The sequence below is a fragment of the Cucurbita moschata genome, unplaced genomic scaffold (genome assembly GCF_002738365.1).
Source record: "Cucurbita moschata cultivar Rifu unplaced genomic scaffold, Cmos_1.0 Cmo_Scf00016, whole genome shotgun sequence".
Classification (NCBI taxonomy): domain Eukaryota; kingdom Viridiplantae; phylum Streptophyta; class Magnoliopsida; order Cucurbitales; family Cucurbitaceae; genus Cucurbita; species Cucurbita moschata.
The window spans coordinates 931,873-951,504 of record NW_019268532.1 but is presented as its reverse complement, the minus strand read 5'-3'; the positions used below and the strand labels follow the sequence as shown (position 1 = coordinate 951,504).

The following is a 19,632-nucleotide window of genomic DNA, read 5'->3' as shown; positions in this document are numbered from 1 at the left end:
GTTTCTTTTTTATTAACTCAAACAATACGAGACATTGAAAATTTAAATCAATATTTTGGCCAAATATATGCCTTAATCAGCTGAGATTGGTCGGTAACCGCCACCAGTAGGCATAGTAGTAGTTCAAGCGGTAAGCTTAGAAAAATAAAAAAAAAAATGGAATCACAACAGTGGGACAATCCTTGCTATACAAGATAAAAATAAAAACCAAAAAGGCAAATAAATTCAGCAGCTTTGATCAAGAAACTGGTTCCATCTGTACATCTTGGCATTTTTCATTCTTCTTCTTCACTCACAACTCCAAAGAAGATATCTTTCTTAATCTTAAAACACTCTCCGCCAGTATCATCATTCATTCTATTACTTGTCCTTGAAGTTACCTTTTTGTGTATTAAGGCCAAGTTGACTCTCTGGTCTTCCTCCTCTCTATATCCAAAATGCTGCTTTGGTTTTGGCCTCCTGTTCTTCATCCTTTTATCTGGCATCTGATTTTTGGGGCTGGCTGCCTTGGCTTCCCGCTCGCTTATCGAAGTCCTGAATGGATTGGAGATTGTCAGCAGACCCTTTAGTGTCATCTGAGTTTTGGACTGAGCGCTGAGCTTCAACTCCCCTGCCCTTTTCAGAACCGTCGGTTGATTGGCCCGAAACTCGTCCCCGGTCCATATTCTGGAGTTCATTTGCTATCTGGCTGCGACGCTCCTTCAAGAAGTTGAGTCTGGTCGTCAGTTTCGTCAGTGCTGAAGAATTGTGATTTGGTCCCAGCTGAAACATACACAGACTAGACGTTAGAATGAGTGAATAACTACCAACCGATCCGACGTTTTTCTACAGGAAAGTTCAACGATGTATTGGTCATTGTGACAGAATAAACGATCAACTCGACAAGCAGTTTGACATCCATCATTGCTGCTATCCACTATTTCGGCAAACACGTATGAAACTTGCAACTCACACGACACTGTTATCATTTTTACAAGGCATAATCAACTCATATTGTAAGATCCCACATTGGTTGGGGAGGAGAATGAAACTTTCTTCGTAAGGGTGTGGAAACCTCTCCCTAGCAGATGCATTTTAAAAACCTTGAGGGGAAGCTAGAAAGGGAAAACCCAAAGAGGACAATATCTACTAGAGGTAGGCTTGGGCCATTACAAATGATATCAGAGTCACACATCAGGCGATGTGCAAACGAGGAGGCTGAGCCCCACGGGGGGGACAAATTGGGAGGTCCCACATCAATTGGAGAAGGGAACGAGTGTCCTCGAGGATACTAGACCCCAAAGGAAGGTGGATTGTGAGATCCCATATTGGGGGGAAGAGAACGAAACATTCTTTATAAGGGTGTGGAAACCTCTTCCTAGCCGACACATTTTAAAATCTTCAGGAAAATCTTAAAAGAAAAAACCCAAAAAAGATAATATCTGCTAGGGTGGGCTTGGGCCGTAACACATATAATACGAGCAAAAACAATATTTGCTTTGCGGAACAACGTACAAGGAAAAGTAAGTTTCAGCATCACACTCCAAAGCTCTAAATGATTTAGTAGCGATAGTAACACAAAACAAGCATGTCAACGGGGAAACATTAGAATTCAAAACAACCTACCTCCATCCTCGCACCAGTCCTCTTAGGATTGGTTAGACCCGTTGCGAAATTGGTTGCCAATACACCTATTTTGGCACTGGGATTATGAGGATCTAGATGCTGGTGTAGAGGGGAATGTTTACTTATTTCTGCATGACCGGAAAGAACATCCTGCAAAACCACAACAGTGGACTTAAGTGAACAATATATTGACAAGCTAGATGGAAAAACGCATTTTGAGAATTGGACAGAGCAGATGAGGTGCCTAAAAACAAAATTTGAGGGAGGAGACATGCTTTGAGAATAACAGCTAGTGATATTATCTTAAGAACTCGAGGCATAATTGTACAACCTATAGAACATATCCTGTTCAGGTAAGGTCATAATAGTGATATTATCTATATCAGTAAGGAGTTAGTAAGTTCAATCTTGATCCAAGGACTAGGCCAGAACGAACGGTCTCATTAATAAACTAACTCTACAATTGACGAAAATAATCTCTGAGATATGGTCAATTTCAGTGGAAGGAAAGAAACAAACGGCAGATAGTCCAAGTTCTAAGCTGTGAAAATATCAATTAAATTCTAGTCGAAAGTGCCATAGACAAGCAAATAGAAAAGGTACAGACAACCAAATAAATGTGATTTACCTTATTTCTGGAGTGTTCAGGAGGGACTAAACTTCCAGCATCCTTCCTCTTGTCCTTCCTGTACCCATTGAACTGTTAATCTCACACGAAGGATTACTATCCACATAAAAAAAAGTTGAAAAAGATAGGAATATTGACCTGTGTAAGAAATATTATTATGATATGGTTACAAGGAGAATAATTTTCAGAAAAGAGAAACCTACAATTTTGTTTGATGATTCTGCATTTGTTGGGAGACATTACGTAAATCAGGTAGGTTACTTTTCTGATCACGTATCCTATTAAGCAGTCCTACAAATTCATCCATTGTGTTGTTTATATTGGCAGTGTCTTTCTCGCCTCGATTGCTTTCTCCAAGATCTGCCTTTGTCTAAACGAATAGCTAACACATTATAGCATTGCAATCTGTCATGTAACCCTACTAAATAAAATTAAAAGCATTAGAAAAACTGACCTTTTCACTAACATTAGCTGAGGGATCTTTCTCCCTTTGCAACTGTTCTCTTAGTCTTGCTACCTGAACATTCAATTAATTGTCATGATTAAGTTTTTATCCCATTAGTTAACTTTGCGACATCAATAATCACTTGATTCTGACCATACAAATGCTGAACTTTTTAATATAACAGTGGGTGTCCGAACTACAGTTTGACCTCATATCATATGAAGCAAAAAAAAAAAAAGAAAAAAAAAAATCTATCAATTATCTTAGATATACTATCATAACTTAAAATATAGACTAATAGGTACCCAAACTAACAACTTGGATCTCCAATATAGACTAATAGGTACCCAAACTAACAACTTGGATCTCCAACCTTTGAGTTAACCTACGGCAGTTAGTAGAAACAAATGAAGAAAAAGAAAAAGAAAAAGAAAATCTTAGATAGGTTACTGTGACAACCTGAACTATACCCTAAAAGGTATCCAAACTAACCTCTTGTTATTTGGACTGCTCAGTCAATCTATGATAGTTTGCGCGCGCACACACACACACAAAAAACTGGTATTATTGCTACGGGAAAGTGAAAAGAAAAGTAGAACTTTTTGAAAGAGTCACAAGGGTTGTAATTTTCAGTTCGATTAACTTAGACACATTAATCACATTTAGATAATAAATAAAATAAAACTAAGAGTGGTGGGATTAATGGCCCATGAAGAGTTTACTTCTTGCTCAAGAGTTAGACGACGCTCTTGCAAGATCTTCTTTCGGTTTTCCAAACTGGATTGGAGAATCGCATTTTCTCGCGCCTGAAATCAGAAACATTGAATTAATATAAAGATTGAAAAACTAGAAAAGAAACACCTAAAGGCACTGAAAACCTATACCGCCTCCACGATTTTATTTTGCAGTTCACATTTAGTGGCCTCAAGTCTCTGAATCTCAACCCTGAAATAAGTACAAAATGTTGTCAAAGCACATTTAAGACATCGGATAATGAAGAAAAGAAAGTGCAAAGATAATCATTTCCCAAGAAGTCAAGGTCAAGATAAGTAATAATGTAATTATTTGAAAAAACTAAAATTATGTCTCATGATATAACTGATGACTTAGCAAATATATATACAAAAGAAAAATCTCATGAAATATAAACACTCAATCCAAACGATACCACCTTGCCCCAAAACCATTTTCAGTTTATATCTATGGACTTAAAAAGTTCAGTGTAACAAAATCCTTAAGAATTATAAGATTATGTAGACTAACAAATGACATAATCAGGAAATGTCATGTCCAGTCCTTAACTGGAAGACTAGTCCCTAAATAAACTCACGAGACTTTTGTTCAAAATATTTACAAAGACTGTGAGTTACAATCCACATTCCTCAATTTGGCTTACGATACTTGATAATAAAATTAAAACAGTTTTCAAAAACCAAACCATATAGTCTTGATACTAATCTATACCAAATTGCCAAAAATAAATAAATAATCATTGTAAAACAACCCCTCCCCTCTACGTATTATTTAACTCCATTTCAAAAACATTATTGTCCAAATGGGTGCCAAAACTAGGGAGAAAAAGGAAACAAGGTTATTCCTCCACTAACATCCGCCCCGCCCCGCCCCCATTTTGAAGTTTTGAGTACCAAAGAAAGTCAAAATTCAACCCTTGATCTGTGTTTGACAGAAGCATTAATACGGCAGAAAATCTTCAAGGGAATTTTCCGTGTAGGGCCTTATCTCCCTCGGTGAACAGACTTTGCAGAGATGAGGAGACTATTGGCCAAATTTTCATTCGTTGTCCTTTTCCCAAGGGGCCTGGTCGTTTATGATGGAGCAACTAAGTTTATAGATTAGCCTCCAGTAAACTCTGGAACATTGGCTCTGTGAGGCGCTTGGGGATTGTCTTTCAAAGGTTTAAAGCTAAGGTACTTTAGAATTGTGCGGTTAGAGTTCTCCTTTGGCACCTATGGAAGGAACAAAACCAAAGCGTTTTTAAAAATAAGTATTCTTTTGACTCTTTTGTCAGAAATGTCAAGGCATGCTTCTTGGTGGTATTCAAATCACAAAAAGTACTTTTGTAATTATAGCCTCCTCATAACAATCAATGATTGGAAATCTCTCCTTGTGTAGTTCCTTGGGAGGGGGAACCCTACCCTAGCCCGTAAGATGTCTTTTCTTTTGTGATTTATATATTTCTCTATTTCCTTTTCCTATCAAAAAACATTCCCGCACCCACCAAAGAAAAGAAACAAAAAAGAATCTATGGTAGCTTAATATACATTATACCGGTGTTGACAATTCAGACAACATAAGGACTCTTGCATGATCATCACTTACTCTTCGCCGAAATCATAATCAATGGATTCCAAGGAGAGTTTCTTCTTTGCCTGCGCTTGTATAAAAAAAATAAAGCTTGTTAAACTACCTGCAGGTGTATGAAAAAAGGAAATGCTAGATTAAAGAAACAAATGAAGAAGAAAATTCAGACGAATCTCTAACAACAGCTAAAACTCTTATGATGCCCACTTTAGGAAGATGATGAGGGTTGAACAAAATGGGATGCAAAACGTTGGCAGGAAAGGGGGAGAGAAAAGAGTTTCACTCACAGGCGTGCGTCCCCAAATGGTGAGACGCTTTGTCGTGTTGGAACTTTTATTAGATGTAGTTGGAGAACCTTCAAAGCTTTCGGATGCACATTCAACTTCACAGGACTTCTCATCCTTAATTGGTGAACTACCCCTACCTCGATCAGTTTTGTCATGGATTCTCTCCTTTGATGACTTTGGCTTCATTCCATTTACATCACACATATCGGAATTCTTCGAACTAGTACTCAATACTTCAGAACCCTGCAGTGTAGTACGAACAGGTATTGACATATTTCTCAGCTGACACTAAATAAACTTTATCAATGGACCCACCAAAGTTGGAAACTTAAAAATTAATATCAAGGAACTCATTATGAACCATTCTAAAAGCAAGATATCAGATCTCAAAACACGACAAATGTTAACTTGGGATTGAATTATTTGCATCTGAATCAAGTTATTTGATATGATGTGCTGAATAAGCCTCTAGAGTGATTTTCAAATACTGGATTTTAGAACCCCCTAACCCCTCGGGGGAGTTTACTAAAAGTAAAACACAAATACAATATTTATAAATTATAAGACGTTCTCCGTAGACCCCTAGGAAAGTTCACTTCCTATAAGATTACTGATAACTAAGAAGCAAAGGTCCAACTGACTTACATTAGGGGGAGGGACAGTGGGTCAAGTGACGATTAAAAGGGCATTTTTGTCCTCACATGCATGGATGTTTGAGAGTATCAGTAAACGGGACCAGTAGCCATAGAGGAAGGAGATTGATTAGAAGGCTAGGTTGGAATAAAAAACTGAATAACGATACAATAAAGTGAGGGAGAAAGGGGTGTCAAAAAATTAGCATATGATCCGGGGATCTTGAATTTCCTGCATATTGTGCGTCTAATAAGATTTTACCTCCTATTTTAACAAAGAAATTGGTAGAATTTCTAATTTGATTATCCAGCATTGAACCTCCTTCACTACCCCCCAAGGGTAAAACAGGAAAGTAAAGTTTGAATAAAATAAATCTTTTTGTGCAATAATGGTAAAAAATTAACTCTAGATTAGTAGTACAATAGGATTACGGTGATATTAATATTTTGTCAGATTTTTATAGAATGATGGTGATACTTCCATCTTATCAAATTTCTATGAGGTGAGAAAGTATAGAGACGTGCCTTATCATCATATAAATCATGCTCCCCAGAGCCGACACTCTCAGTACAGGTTCCAGTTGATTCCAGCTCATCGTCTGTTGCCACATCAGAACCAGTAGCATCATCTTGTTCTTCATCATCATAAGACATATCACCATCACTTGCCTCCTCGCTCTCACTTCCACTCTCTTCTGAATCAGAGTATAATATAGGGGACATAGAACCTTCCTGCAATCACACTAGTAACTTATGGATCTCAAATTACAAGGTGATTATTCTTCCAACTATTTTGAACTATGATAATTAAATATATAAAACTAGACTCCTTGGATTATAGCAAGTTTTTTTTCTCTTTTATTTTATTTTCAGCCATACACATTGTAATGAGGGGGGAAACATTTCTAAATAATATGCCTAATTCTGAAATATTATTTTCTCTTTTCGGATCAACCATAAAAATCATTAGTAGTCAGTAAATAAAACTCAACTAGGCTAAGAAACACACGCTTGCGCATAGAAAAACTCACAAAAAGAAATGCATTTAATCCACCAACTATTATCTAAAAATGCAACATTATATGACATCTTTCTCATTACATGCTACGAATATCTGCTTAATACTAGAAATTTTGAAATATAAGAACAAATGTAATAGTTACCCCAAAAATTTTGTCATACTCCTCCAGTAGAGTAATAACTATGGCTTGAGCATGGTTTGCTGCGGCAGCTGCACGAAGAAGTTGAATGGAACCATCACCCCCCACGTCAAAATCAGTTTCAATTTCACAATCACCAGCTAAAAGAGGACGAAGGAGTAAGGGGGCCATGCAAGCTGCCACAGCTGAAGAGCTCATTCGATTCTCAGCTTTATGAGAAGCCACAGTTTGCATCATCATAAGAATTCTGTCGCAGGAATATAAGAAAGAATTTGTGAATAAAAAGATGGATCTAAAAGCTAAAATTTTACGAAAAAGGGGGATGGAAAAAAAAAAATCCTTAAGTAGAAAAATGAAAAAAAAAAAATCACTATGGAATATAACCATCGTGATATGATCCAAAATATCTCAATCATGCAATATGTACTTCAAGAAAGATGTGAAAAAAATGTTGTTCAAATTACCACAAGATAAACTCAAGTTGCAATTTATGGCACATTAAAGAAGAATCAATCTTCATTTATTCTTGGATGGTTACAAATTCTAGGTGGATGATAATCTAGAGTTATGGTATTTTATTAATGTATTTTAAGACCTTTTATTTATTTTAAGGTTTCATTTACCAAGTGGTTAATTATGACCATAAAGTATGAAAGTTACAACACTTGAAATGCCTCATGGAAGATCAAAGGTTTACATTTTGAGGCTAAATAAAGCCATGTATGTTGTCTTTGTAATGTAGATTTGGAAAATGTAGAAAATGAGCATTTGCGTTTTCTTTTAGCCAAGGGCTTTACAATTCTACGTAGTTTAGGTTGCATGTTTAGAATCATTCACGCTTCACATGATCAATTTTGCTTGTAGAGTGATTCGAATCTCAAACAAGTGTTCTTGCCTTGAGATATTCGATCAACAAGGTCCCAATCTTAATTTCCCTTGAAGTGATTACTTATCGTTTTGAGGTTCTTGGATATTTAGATCTAAAGGTCTTATTCTTCAATAAAGTTGTTAGATCAAATTCCAAGAGATTGGGAATGAATTCAAATTGATTTGCGGGTTTTTTTTTCATTTTCGAACTAAGGGTTTACATATCTAGGCGCTTATGAAAGGTTCTTAGACTCAATTAGCTAGGATTTTCCATATCATATCGCTAGAAGTATTTTGTTGATAACCAAGAAAATAATAGGGGCACGACCAAGAAAATCACCATAGGTTAGCCTAGTGGTCAAGAAGGGCCGGGAATGAGTTCAAGTCATGGTGCCAACCTACCTAAGATTTGAAATCCTATGAAGTACCTTGCCAACCAAATGTAGTAGGATCTAGCGGTTCTCTTATGAGATTAGTAGTGGTGCGCACAAGCTAGCATGGACAATCATAGATATCAAAAAAATAAAATAAAAAGTCTATTTCTCCATATATGCATTGAACATATCATAACTTTAGTAGATCCTTTTTGTGTTCAGGTACAGTATATGGTCTCCACTGGGTGTGTCTCCCACAAATCTTTTTGTAATATTCCCCTTCTCATCATCGATCTAGATTGGAGGCCCGTCTTTTTAATGCACCTACCCCTAACGCTTAGGGATTCCACACCCTAAGGCCTTTAGGATGTCTCTTCTGTTTTTGTTTTTGTTCTGTTCTTTCTTTTTTTTTTTTTTTTTTTTTCTTTTGTCTATGGGAATATCTCTGCTACTTATCCAAAAAAATTATAAATAAATAACAATATCATAATAGTCTCTCGGTCAAACCTACAGGTCTATTGGGTGTAGTATATTAGAAAAAAATTATACTGTACTCCCGAGCAATGCATGACCTATCTTATCACCCATAACCGTCACATGTATCCAACGTTCAAGTTAATGAATGTTTGTACAAACTAGCGAAAATACCAATCAAGCCAGCCTCACAATGAATCTTATCTACCAAATAGTCCGTCCCAGAGAAGTAACAAGATGAACATACTTCACAAACATAAATCATAAATATGGTTGATAGCATACATCATCAAGGTTGATTTCCTCTCATCAACTTTTAAAGTTAAATAGAAAGAAAAAAAAAGTTGCAAAATAGACAAAGCAAGGGCTATAGCTACCTCTGCAGTAAACGGCGATTTGGTTCTGGAAAGGTTTCGTATATTGCAGATCGCATAGCATTGACTCTGCCACCTCGTTCAGTTTCTAGTATGAAGTGTACGACACAAAAATAAGAAGAATAGAATATATTTAAAAAAGAAAAAAAGAAAGAAAGAAAAAGGAAATGGTTAGGAAATACAGAAACTTCATTGAAAAGATTATAAAAAATAAAGAATAAAATATCCAAACTTTATTACTAACCTAGAGAATGAAATTCCAAAAAAAACAAAAAACAAAAAAAAAGAACAAAACAAAACTGTTAGACCTACCATAACTAAAGTTTACACTTGAAAGAGTAGAAACGTCAAGGATGCAACTCCTAGTCACTTTTGGGTTTGTCAATAGTTGTTTTAGGACAATAATTTTTCTAACAAGAACAAACTTTTTACGGAAGAAAAGTAAAGAGGCTGATATTCAAAAGATACCGTGTGAAACACAAAAACAAAAAGATCACAAAGATAAAATAAGTTAAGATACAATTAGCTTAGTGTGTTCTATCTGGTGAGTTCATATGCCTCTTGGGAGAATTCGGCCCTCTCAAATCGGCCAACAGTATATAGGTGTAATCTTCCTGTTTATCATGTTCTTACTTTTTTTCTTCTTCTGTTGAAAGCATTCTTACCCTCCTAGAAGTAACTTTGTACAATCTGGTTTTGTAATTTCAAATTTTGCTTCTCATAGTGTGAGTACGTAGGTGCTCGTGCACATACCAGTGATGTGATCCAAGCATGTTATAGAATATGATTGACGTTGTTTCCAGCAAGTTATCTACTTCAATGGTTTAACATCATCAAAAGTGCCTTTATTTCAAGCTTCAGTAAACTTGTACTGTCCCAGGGTGGTAACAGAAACTCGTTTAGAGACAAAACCTGAACTTCCTTTATTTTTGTAATTTCCTTTCCTCGTATCACAATCGAGACCTCCAGCTCATTTAACTTCATTTAAACTCTCAATTTCACCCGAACTCTAAATCTCACAGAGGAAGGCTTTTTAGCTCTGCACATTACCGAATCTTAGATTTGAGCTTCCCTTTAGGCCAACGCGAAATGAGGGAACCTCCAAAAAAGTAAATGAATACAATCAAGTTCTAACACTTAAACGCAGGCCATGATTGAGGATCAGAACTCTTCCAACAAGATCCCAACTTAGGAATAAACTTTCGTATGCTAGAGCCAGGAGGAACGTCTCAAGCTGAAATTCCAAACGTCAAGAAAACTAGGAAAATGTTAAGATGCGATCCTTTCAAGTCCACGCACTTTACTTTGGGAAAATTTGTCCAACCAGACCTCAACCACTAGAAATCTACCAATGCAACGAGAAAACACCCGCTTTTATAAGTTCACCAGGTAAAAGCAACTACTGGACAGATGAAGATCGCTCAAAGAAAGACTCCAAAACCCAGTTTAACTTAGGAAATCTTCATATGTTTTTGGCGAAACCTCAGCCTAGGTGCAAATTGAGTAATATGTTAGAAAAGAAAATTTGATGCAGTCAATACCCTCCAAAGTTTCTTGGATCAACATCAATTGCCACGCTTTTTTCTTTTCACCGTTTTTCCATGCAAATATTTTGATGTCATAATTTGTGGTAATATATTTTTTGTAATCTCAATATGTCAGGTTACACATGAAAGGAAATGATGTACACGATATACTGGCCTAGTTAAAAAAAGTATCATTTCCTCTACGCAAGAATACAGTCGATAGTGTAAATTAAGAGCTAGAAAATGCCAGTGCATGACCCATAAAAAACTATAAAATTTGACTTTCTAAACAGATGTGTATGCAATAGGCTCCAAGTATATTTCACTTGTTAAAGACAAGGAAAACTGCACCGATGTCCAAAGAGACTAGAACTGAAACCATGTTAGTGAGGGAGAAGGAAGGTTAGCTAACGATTGGGATTTAGGCAGATCAAAACTGGGATTTAGCCGATGTAAAAGAAGAGTGAGGTCGAAGGCATTATTTTTAGAACTCCTAGTTGTATTCTTTCCTTCTTTTGATCAATGAAAGTAGAGGTTGGGACCTATCAGTTTGTAAATTTCATTTTCTTCTCTCCAAAGCAATGACCTTAACAAACATAAAGAGCTGAAGTTGGCAATCAACTTTTCAATTTAACAAGAATTCTCTTTCACAAAAATAAATAATAAAAGAATGAAAGAACGAAAGCAGGATCAAAGTAAAAGAAAGACAAAGAAAGACGAAAACCCAAACTCAAAAAAGTTTTGTCTTCCCTTGAAATTTATAAGAGAATTGAACATTCATTAGTAGAAATTTAAAAGGTGAAAATGACAGCTTCACATTTATTTATATTAAAATAAACCAAAAAAAAAAATGTTGTATAACGTACATGAAAACAAAACCATTGAGAATGATCCTGGTTTAAAATGTGTCACCTTGAATACCTTTCATTTGCATCTGTATTTTTATCCTTCCATCATTTCTAGTCTATAGGTCATGCTTTTTCATATGAAAGAATGCATGCTTGTTGTCCACCTGGTAACTTAAATTATTTAAGATATTAAAATTAGGTGCTCCGATGACTTACTGCTTGCTTCTAGTAAAGCGTTACAGCAAGATGCTGGAACTGGAGATGATGGTAACTCCCGGATGACATACTGCAATATTGCATAAAAAAACATGAGATAGAAGAAAACTTTTATAGCAGGCAACAACTTTTTGGAGAAAAAACTGCCGTCGGCCGTATTCAAATTTTGAATAACTTTTCTACCTTCACGCAGTCACCCACTACATGTGCATCTTCTTCTGGAGAAAACTCGTTTTTTCCTGCAGTATCAATAAAGCATGAACAAACAATGCTTCTGATAAGGACTTTGTTATCAAACTATTTTAAATCTTAATTTATAAGACTTAAGTCCAACTAAAAATAATGAGAAGAGGGCAGTCAGTAAAGCCAGTAAATAAGTGTAAAGACAAAAATGCATTACTAACAAAAAGTAAAAAAACTCCAGAGACCACAGTAGCAACAACCACCTACTCTTTTGTGCGTAATTTGAAAAGTGGAAGGTATATGTACAATTCATCGCATCAGTAGGAGAGAAAATAAAGTCGTGAATTTCGTTAGTAACTAAGGAATGAAACATAATTACAACAGGACGCTATCAACAATATAATGGATATTAAATCTAGATGATCATTATAATAATCAAATAACTGACCCTGCTCATATCCCCGCAAACGATGTTCAACATCGTCAACATCTGCAGCTTGTCGCAAAATGCCTTCTACTTTGACTCCTAATATTATAACTCAGATCCATTAGCTCAAAAATTCAATCATATAAGATTTTTAACAGAAAGATGTCTTCATAGGCTAGAATCTAGATTAATTTACCATGGGTTTCTATAAATCTAAGGGCTTTCTCCAGAAAAGAGGGAGTTCCATCAACATCTTCCAAAGCAAGCAAAATTGGCCTACCAAGGACTCTGGGTCTTCCAGGTTGTGGTTGGCCATCTTTCACTAGAAAAGACATAGAGAGAACATCAATAAATCATCAATGAGGCGAAAAATGAAGAACAGCGTGCAAGTTATTGAAGTTGAAACATATTACAACCAGGCCCAATTAGTTGAAGACCCAGGCGTCAAACAAGAATGAACCAAACAGACCAGTCGCATTTGATAAAGTTCACTTTTATAAGAAAAAAATAATAACAACAAACAAAAAAATTCATTGAAAAAAAACGAAAAAAAGCTAATGCTCAAAAGACAAACTCCATAAGAATGAAATAAAAAAGCATGAAAAACAAAATCATTGAAGTATAACTATTTGGTATAGTTTTTTTTTACAAAATGTCTAACAAGTATAACTATTTAATTAGGAATAACAGTTTTTCCATCATCAAGTTTCTTAAATTTTGGTACGTTCGCCATGCATCACCCAAAAAGGACTGTGCAAGCCCACAGTTAAAACCAAGCAGAATATACGTATTCTTAACGCAGGCAAAGGCAAAGCTTCTGGCAAATGTAACCACGTGAATGATAAAAACGTCTTGTACAGTTCAAAGGAAACTGTTATAAACTTCTCTTATAAAGTTTACGAGGTTAAGCTAAAAGGACAAATATAAAGAGAATTGCACAAACACCGGAAATAGAAATAGAAACAAAAATAACAATACTAAGTGGTGTCTATAGACAAATAGATGAAAATAGCATACACGTCTCTGAAGACCCATTATTTGGTTCCATCTTATCATTCTTCAAGATACCATTAGCATTGGCACTACTGGGTGCCTGTGCCAAAGCATTTTCCAGTGCGGCTTTCCACTCATAGAGGTCCTCCAATGTTTCAGCCTGCAACATTAGACAACAAATGGTGCAGCAGGCTGTGAGGTACATGCTAGATAAATAAAAACACAATTCGTTTACTTTTGATTCATTTCAAATCTTCTCACTTTCACTATCCGTCGAATCCAGGTTTTTTTTGATAAAAAACGAAACTTTTTCTTGAATAAATGAAAAGAGAATAATGCTCAAAATATACAAACTCCACAAGAGAGTGAAACAAGAATAATAAAAAAGAAAGGTGAAATAAAAGCAACCAAAAATAAACAAAAATCCTGAAAAGAAAACCCATCAAAAGACTTTGAAAGAGAATGCCAAGAGGAAGCTTATAATCTGGAATGCAGTCCAAGCTAAAACAGAATTATATCAGAACGCAAAATACGCTTAGAATTATTTCTAAGAACGATTGTTTCAGAAAGAAAATATCTAAGAATGCAATTCAAGACTTTAACATCAGAAATTTTCATGAGTCATGACACTAATTTCTTTACTTAACTTGCGGATTTTAACAAGCAAATATTTAAGACAAATTAAATGGAAGAAGATAGAAAATTTTTATAATGAGCATACACAAGTTTGTATGCCAAACCTAGGAAAAGTGACCAAAATGATAAAACAGAAGCCAAAAATGAAGAACCTAAAAGGTCAAGAGAAAAGTTACACTTTGGCTAAAGAAATGATAGAAGAAAAAAGAATGTAGAGAGAAAGCACCTTGAGTGTGAATGCACGTCCTTCTCGACCATCAGGAAAGAGCACGGTCAAGAGTTTTTTTTCACTTTTCACAACAACACTTGAAAATGTAGGGTGATACCATTAAATTAGTTTGCTACCTCAGTTTCCTTGTAGAGATAACGTAAGTACCATCTAAATTCAGAAAACAAGCTAACCTGCCTGAATTGTTGAGATCAATGCCACCGAGAGTCAAATTCGCCTCACCCCCTTTCTGAGGAACAGCATTCTGAAAGGTAGGGCAGCTGTCAGACTAAAAGTTCAAAACTCAAAAATTCACAAGTTAAAAAGAAAAACAATCAATCATAGTAGATAGTACATCATACACATGTATCATGTGCATATAAATTACAGAGTAAAGGTCATATTACAATAGCTTCAGGTTGTTTTTATGTGACAGACAAACTAGTAACTCCAAGTGTCTCATCCTCCTACTTGAAACAAGGTCATGAGGCTAGCTTTAAATCACCTAGAGTTAAATGGAACTCAAAATCAGACTCGGGGCAAAGATGAAAAGATAAATCTACGCCTTCAGTAAAGCTACCTCTTTTCGACCTTTAAGTTCAAAAGAAATAAGTTGAAATCCAATTGTCTATATCTCTATAGAACTACTCTCGAAGATAACTATAACAAGATGTTAGGTATCCAAGATGAATTTTTTTCAAAAAAAGAAACAAAGTACCCAGGAGGATATTCAAATATGGAAATAAAAAATATTGTGAAGATCACCGTAGAGGCAGCCGTTTCAGAGGGTTGCAACTCTATTGACTCTAGGTCGTTACCTAAATGATAACTAACTATCCCTACGCACGATTCCTTCCGGAATACTGACAGCATCAAGCTACTAACTGACGGCAGTAAATAACACGAGCATTCACGATTGGGCCCTAAAAAGCATGATCAAATATAAAAAGGAAACCACTTACTGGATCACTTCGAAAAAAAACCAGTGAAGTACGTGTTAGGATGAACCATCTCTTTTTCCAGGACGTCCATCCAATCCCTGATTTTAAGGACAGTGATTAAGGCTTATCAATTCAACTAAGTATATTACAGGAGTAAGAGCAATGTATATGTATATGGTAGGAACAAAATTACAAGCAGCTGTTAATATTTCCATTTTCCCTTTTTTTTCCTGTCTTTTGTTTTTCCAGTCTTTTTTTTTTTTTTTTTTTGTGTGTGTGTGTGCGCGCGCGTGTGGGGGTAAGTGAGTTAGCTTTTCCAACTTCAAGGAATAAAAATCAACATGTGTCATTATGGTGAAGAATCGATGCTCTAAACGTCTAATATGAAAGGTGTATCCTACTTAGTTCTTGCTATTTCTTAATACAAAATATTTCTCAAATAAACACACCTTTTGATGATAGGAAAAGTGGCCCACTCTTGAAAACCTGCAATACAGTCAAACACTTCAGGTACGTAGCTTAAAACTTCCCCCAGAATTGATGAAAAAACATAATGATAATATTTATATGAGACACCTGGTTAAAAGTAATCAGAAAAAAATATATGAGAAAAAAATACCCAGTTACTCGTGATAAATAGATAGCTATATTGCTTATTAAGTTGTGAGCCTTCATAAACATGCCTTGTTACTGGCTTAAGTCCTGTTGGTAAACAGAAAATGTTCTTTTCAACGTAGACCAGATACAATAAACGGTGCCGTTTAATAAATATCAAAGCCACTAAACGCTAAAGCCCAAAACTCTTTTTGCCTCAATCTCTGCAAAACTCAGTAATCTTAGCTCCTTGATTATTACAGCTGATGCCAAACATTCTTCTCTTCTTTTTTTTCTTTTTTTTTTTTCCCCTTTTGTATCATTTCATCTAACGTTCACAGCGGCAGACGAACTGAATTTTCGTTTTATTAACTAAAAACTCTGTACTTAAACCAATATAAAGAACAGAATCAACATTCAATTTATACAGAACCTTTTTTTTCTACCTTGCCTTGAATTGGTGCCGGAGCATATCTGGCGCAAGGGACTAACAGTAAGGTCTTGAGCCCGAAATTTGGACCAAGATTTGAAATTCAAATTTAGCACAGGGCGGCTCCCCATTTTGTTGCACCCGTGCAAACTAAGGGCTATCTATTTGACTTGATATACTTTTAATAGTAAATTATTCTACAAACCAATACAAGTCTTTCCAACATGCATTATCATCCCTCACATGCTTTTAGAAAAAATTTCTAAAAAATTTCTAAGAAGTTACCAACATTATTGTTCTAAGCCAAATAGTGTTACTGTTCCAAGCCGAGTACACTATTGGAATTAATTCCCTCTTCCTCTTTTATGTTCCAGCTGAAAGAGTTTCTGTAACTTCTATTGGATTCGAGTAGACGCTTCGTTCCATCTCCAAAAAATCATGAAACAAATGAAAATAAAAATAAAAAATCAAATCCCTCTTTATGAAGACCAGTTATATGATGTAACAACATGGGAACAAACACTCTAGCTCAAATACAATGTTCCATGTTCGACTAAACATATCCAATTGACATCCATTTGGTTTGTGATTGAGAGCTACTAACTCAAGTCCAATTTCTGTACATCCCTCGTTGAATCAGGTAGCGGATTGCTAATCAAAACTATCTTCTCATCCTCAACTAATGTTATTGCAGTCGTTGCACTCGCCCTTCTCTTAAGGTAGGAAGTTAAAGCAGCCTTTTATAGAGTGTTGTTCCAAGAAATAAGTAAACCACCACATGCTAATTCCTCGAGTTGCTTTGCGAGGAATTCCGCAGCCTTATTTTCCATCACGCATTAGAATTGCATCGCACGGATGCCAAATCAAGTTCATTCATTATTTTCGCTACTTTAGTCTTTAGCGATGGAGTTAATCCTCTCGTCCAAGATATCCATTCAACAATCATTTTAATAGAACGCTCAGCGAGCAAGCAATGCGATATCAGGAGCTTATATGTGAAATTTCAACATCAAGCAATAGGCGGTATAAGACGAACTCTGGATATACAAAAATCAAATCCAGAGTGCAAAAAGAAATACAAAAAAAAAAAAAAAAAAAAAAAAAAAAAAAAAGAACTGACCGTGTTTCCAGCACAAGAACCATCAGCAGGATCCTGCGGAGGAGGAGGTGGCGGCGGCGGAGGATCGTCGGATTCTCCCTGCAACACAACATCAAAAGATAGATTTCAAGTCCACTGCCCGTACGAATACATCTAAACACAAACACCACGAACATTCCGGAATGCAAAAAGAGAGAGAGAGAGAGAGAGAGAGAGAGAGAGAGAGAGAGAGAAAGCAACGCAACACCGATCAAAAACTCGGTAATCTCAATGCTAAAAGTTACACACAAAACAAAACCTGAAAAGGCTCGGCGTTTCGGTTAGTCATCGTCGTATCCTCAAATCAGAGCACCATATCCATCATCAAATCAATCGACTGAAAATCACTGCAACAAAGACTGATCATCATTATCAAAATGCAGCTGAAACATCCACAGATAAACCAAAAAACAGAATCAAGGTTTTGAACAGAATGCGTTTCATTCCGCGAAACGAAAAGAATAATGCAGGATTATTCTAATTATTCCAAACCACAACCGACTCGAAAAACAATACCTCGTGAAATGGAATTTGAAAAGAGCAAAAGAGAGAGGGAAAGAATTTCTTTCAAAGAAGCGTAAAGTGAACCTTTTCTGTCTCCTCTCTCTCTCTCTCTCCCTGGCTCTTTCTCTTCCTCTTTCTTCTGATTTTCTCTCTCTTCCTGCGATGGATTGAACCAGAAATGTTCCTCCAACGGACGTCCGTTGGTCAAGCAAGCGCCATTCGGAGCGGGGTCTCCGAATGGGCGGCAGTTGTACACGTCACCCCAATTCCCGCTCCTTCTCTGCTCCAGGAACGTGTTGGAGGGAAAGAGGCGCAGAAGGGCTTTTCCGTAATTTCCGTCTTCTGACTTTTGTTTTTGGAGGTTTGTCCGGTGTGGTCGTTTGGCTTTTGTTCCTGTGTTTCAGGGACTACCATTGGAATTGACAATCGTGGGACCCCCATAATCTGTGTCTGACGTGGACGGCCGGGATTCGATCAACGATTTTATCAAAAAGGCATCATGATTAAAATTTTTCCAACCTTTTTTAAGTGAAAATATGTAAAATTAAAAAGTAAAATCATTTCTACTTTTTGGTTTTTTTTAGTTCAAATAGGATATTATTAAATATTATTATTTTTTAAATAAATAAATATATATATATATATATAATAATTATGTCGTCTACATGATTCGTTGTATTTTTAGGGGTATTTTGGTCTTTTTACCACAAAAACGTTAAAATTTAACGGATCGTGTCTATTTAAACATAATTAAAAATACGTGTCTTAGTCATTTTATTAAAATTCGCTCAAAATAATACAATTTGTGATGATAAATCTTTATAAGGTTCGGATTGAGAGAATGAGATTTAAATTATATTCGATGATTTTTTATAATCTATTTATACAAAGGTCAAGATTTCTTAGATTGAACTCCGCGTCTCCCATAATTTATTGGGCTGTGAGCATGCGAGGTGTGTACCCACATGTGCTCGGCCCGCTTTAGCTCAATCAATTTTGCCTATTTTGAGCCTGTTGGTCCAATAATGTATTTTTTGGGTCATCGAGTTCGTCCCTAATAATCGCGTATTCAACCAATATTATGTAGAAAAACGTTCAATCATACTCGAACCTTATAACTTTTATATTCATTCAATTAAATCATTACATTTATTTTTTTTATTCGCGATTATATTTGAGTGAGGAAGGATTCTAATCCTGACACTGTGGTTAGTAGTCATGTGTTCTAATCCTTAAGTTATAGGGCTCGCCTCGTCTTTACTAGATCTGTTCTTTAACTTAAATCTTTTTTTTTTCTCTCGAACCGTAAACTAAATTAAAATACTAAACGAGATTTGCAACACATTATTTTGGAAACAAATCAAAATATAGTAAACATGGGAGTTTCAGGTATAACACGTTTGAGTTTTTTTCAACGTCGTGGATTTCCTATTATTGGACTAGAGGAGGCTGTCGACTGCCCGTTGATAGCAACGCCATCTAAATGCGAGCAGGGTTTTTGTACTTGAAAGAGACGGTGTTCCGTACGGAAAGCCTAATCTCATAATCCAATCAAGCTTTCTCACCACTCTCATAAAAGCCGAAGCTTTCGACTCACGGATTTAATAGGGCCTATTTCATTCAATTTCCACATTTAAAAAAAAATATATGAATTGTTGGATGAAAGTCTCACATCAACTAATTTAGGAATGATCATCAGTTTATAATCAAATAATGTCATCTCAATGGGTGTAAGACCTTCTAGAGAACTTCAAAGCAAAGCCACAAGGTTATGTTCAAATGGACAATATCGTACCATTGTGGGGAGTCGTATTTAAAGA

At 35.8% G+C, this 19,632-nt stretch overlaps 1 protein-coding gene across 3 annotated transcripts; it reads right to left on the bottom strand.

Annotated features, from left to right (window-relative positions):
• Window positions 1-28: 28 nt before the first annotated feature.
• On the bottom strand, window positions 29-17,781 carry LOC111454154 (rho GTPase-activating protein REN1). 3 transcript variants are annotated; one of them, XM_023095495.1, is made up of 23 exons: window positions 17,568-17,775; window positions 17,291-17,368; window positions 15,596-15,632; window positions 15,168-15,244; window positions 14,400-14,470; window positions 14,224-14,302; window positions 13,386-13,521; window positions 12,565-12,690; window positions 12,390-12,467; window positions 11,942-11,997; window positions 11,759-11,828; window positions 9,172-9,256; window positions 7,083-7,326; window positions 6,445-6,651; window positions 5,288-5,530; window positions 5,019-5,068; window positions 3,563-3,623; window positions 3,401-3,484; window positions 2,688-2,750; window positions 2,437-2,603; window positions 2,234-2,291; window positions 1,606-1,755; window positions 29-762 (listed from the first exon to the last, which is right to left on the bottom strand). In XM_023095495.1, exons 1-23 carry the CDS (start codon window positions 17,595-17,597, stop codon window positions 475-477), a joined length of 2,538 nt encoding a protein of 845 aa, XP_022951263.1. In that variant the 5' UTR covers window positions 17,598-17,775; the 3' UTR covers window positions 29-474. The 3 variants fall into 3 exon arrangements, with proteins under 3 accessions (XP_022951263.1, XP_022951264.1, XP_022951265.1); XM_023095496.1 differs by lacking the exons at window positions 15,168-15,244; window positions 15,596-15,632; window positions 17,291-17,368; window positions 17,568-17,775 and adding an exon at window positions 14,971-15,093; XM_023095497.1 differs by lacking the exons at window positions 29-762; window positions 1,606-1,755; window positions 2,234-2,291 and having other exon boundaries at window positions 2,524-2,615; window positions 17,568-17,781.
• Between the last annotated feature and the right edge of the window lie 1,851 nt (window positions 17,782-19,632).

Bases quoted from the DNA above. Each gene is read 5' to 3' on its own strand.
- LOC111454154 (XM_023095495.1), bottom strand. From the start codon at position 17,597: ATGACTAACCGAAACGCCGAGCCTTTTCAG. The intron at 5,069-5,287 runs GTGAGTGAAACT...ATACAAGCGCAG, and splicing joins CCATTTGGGGACGCACGCCT to GCAAAGAAGAAACTCTCCTT. The intron at 2,292-2,436 runs GTAGGTTTCTCT...CAATGGGTACAG, and splicing joins CAGAATCATCAAACAAAATT to GAAGGACAAGAGGAAGGATG.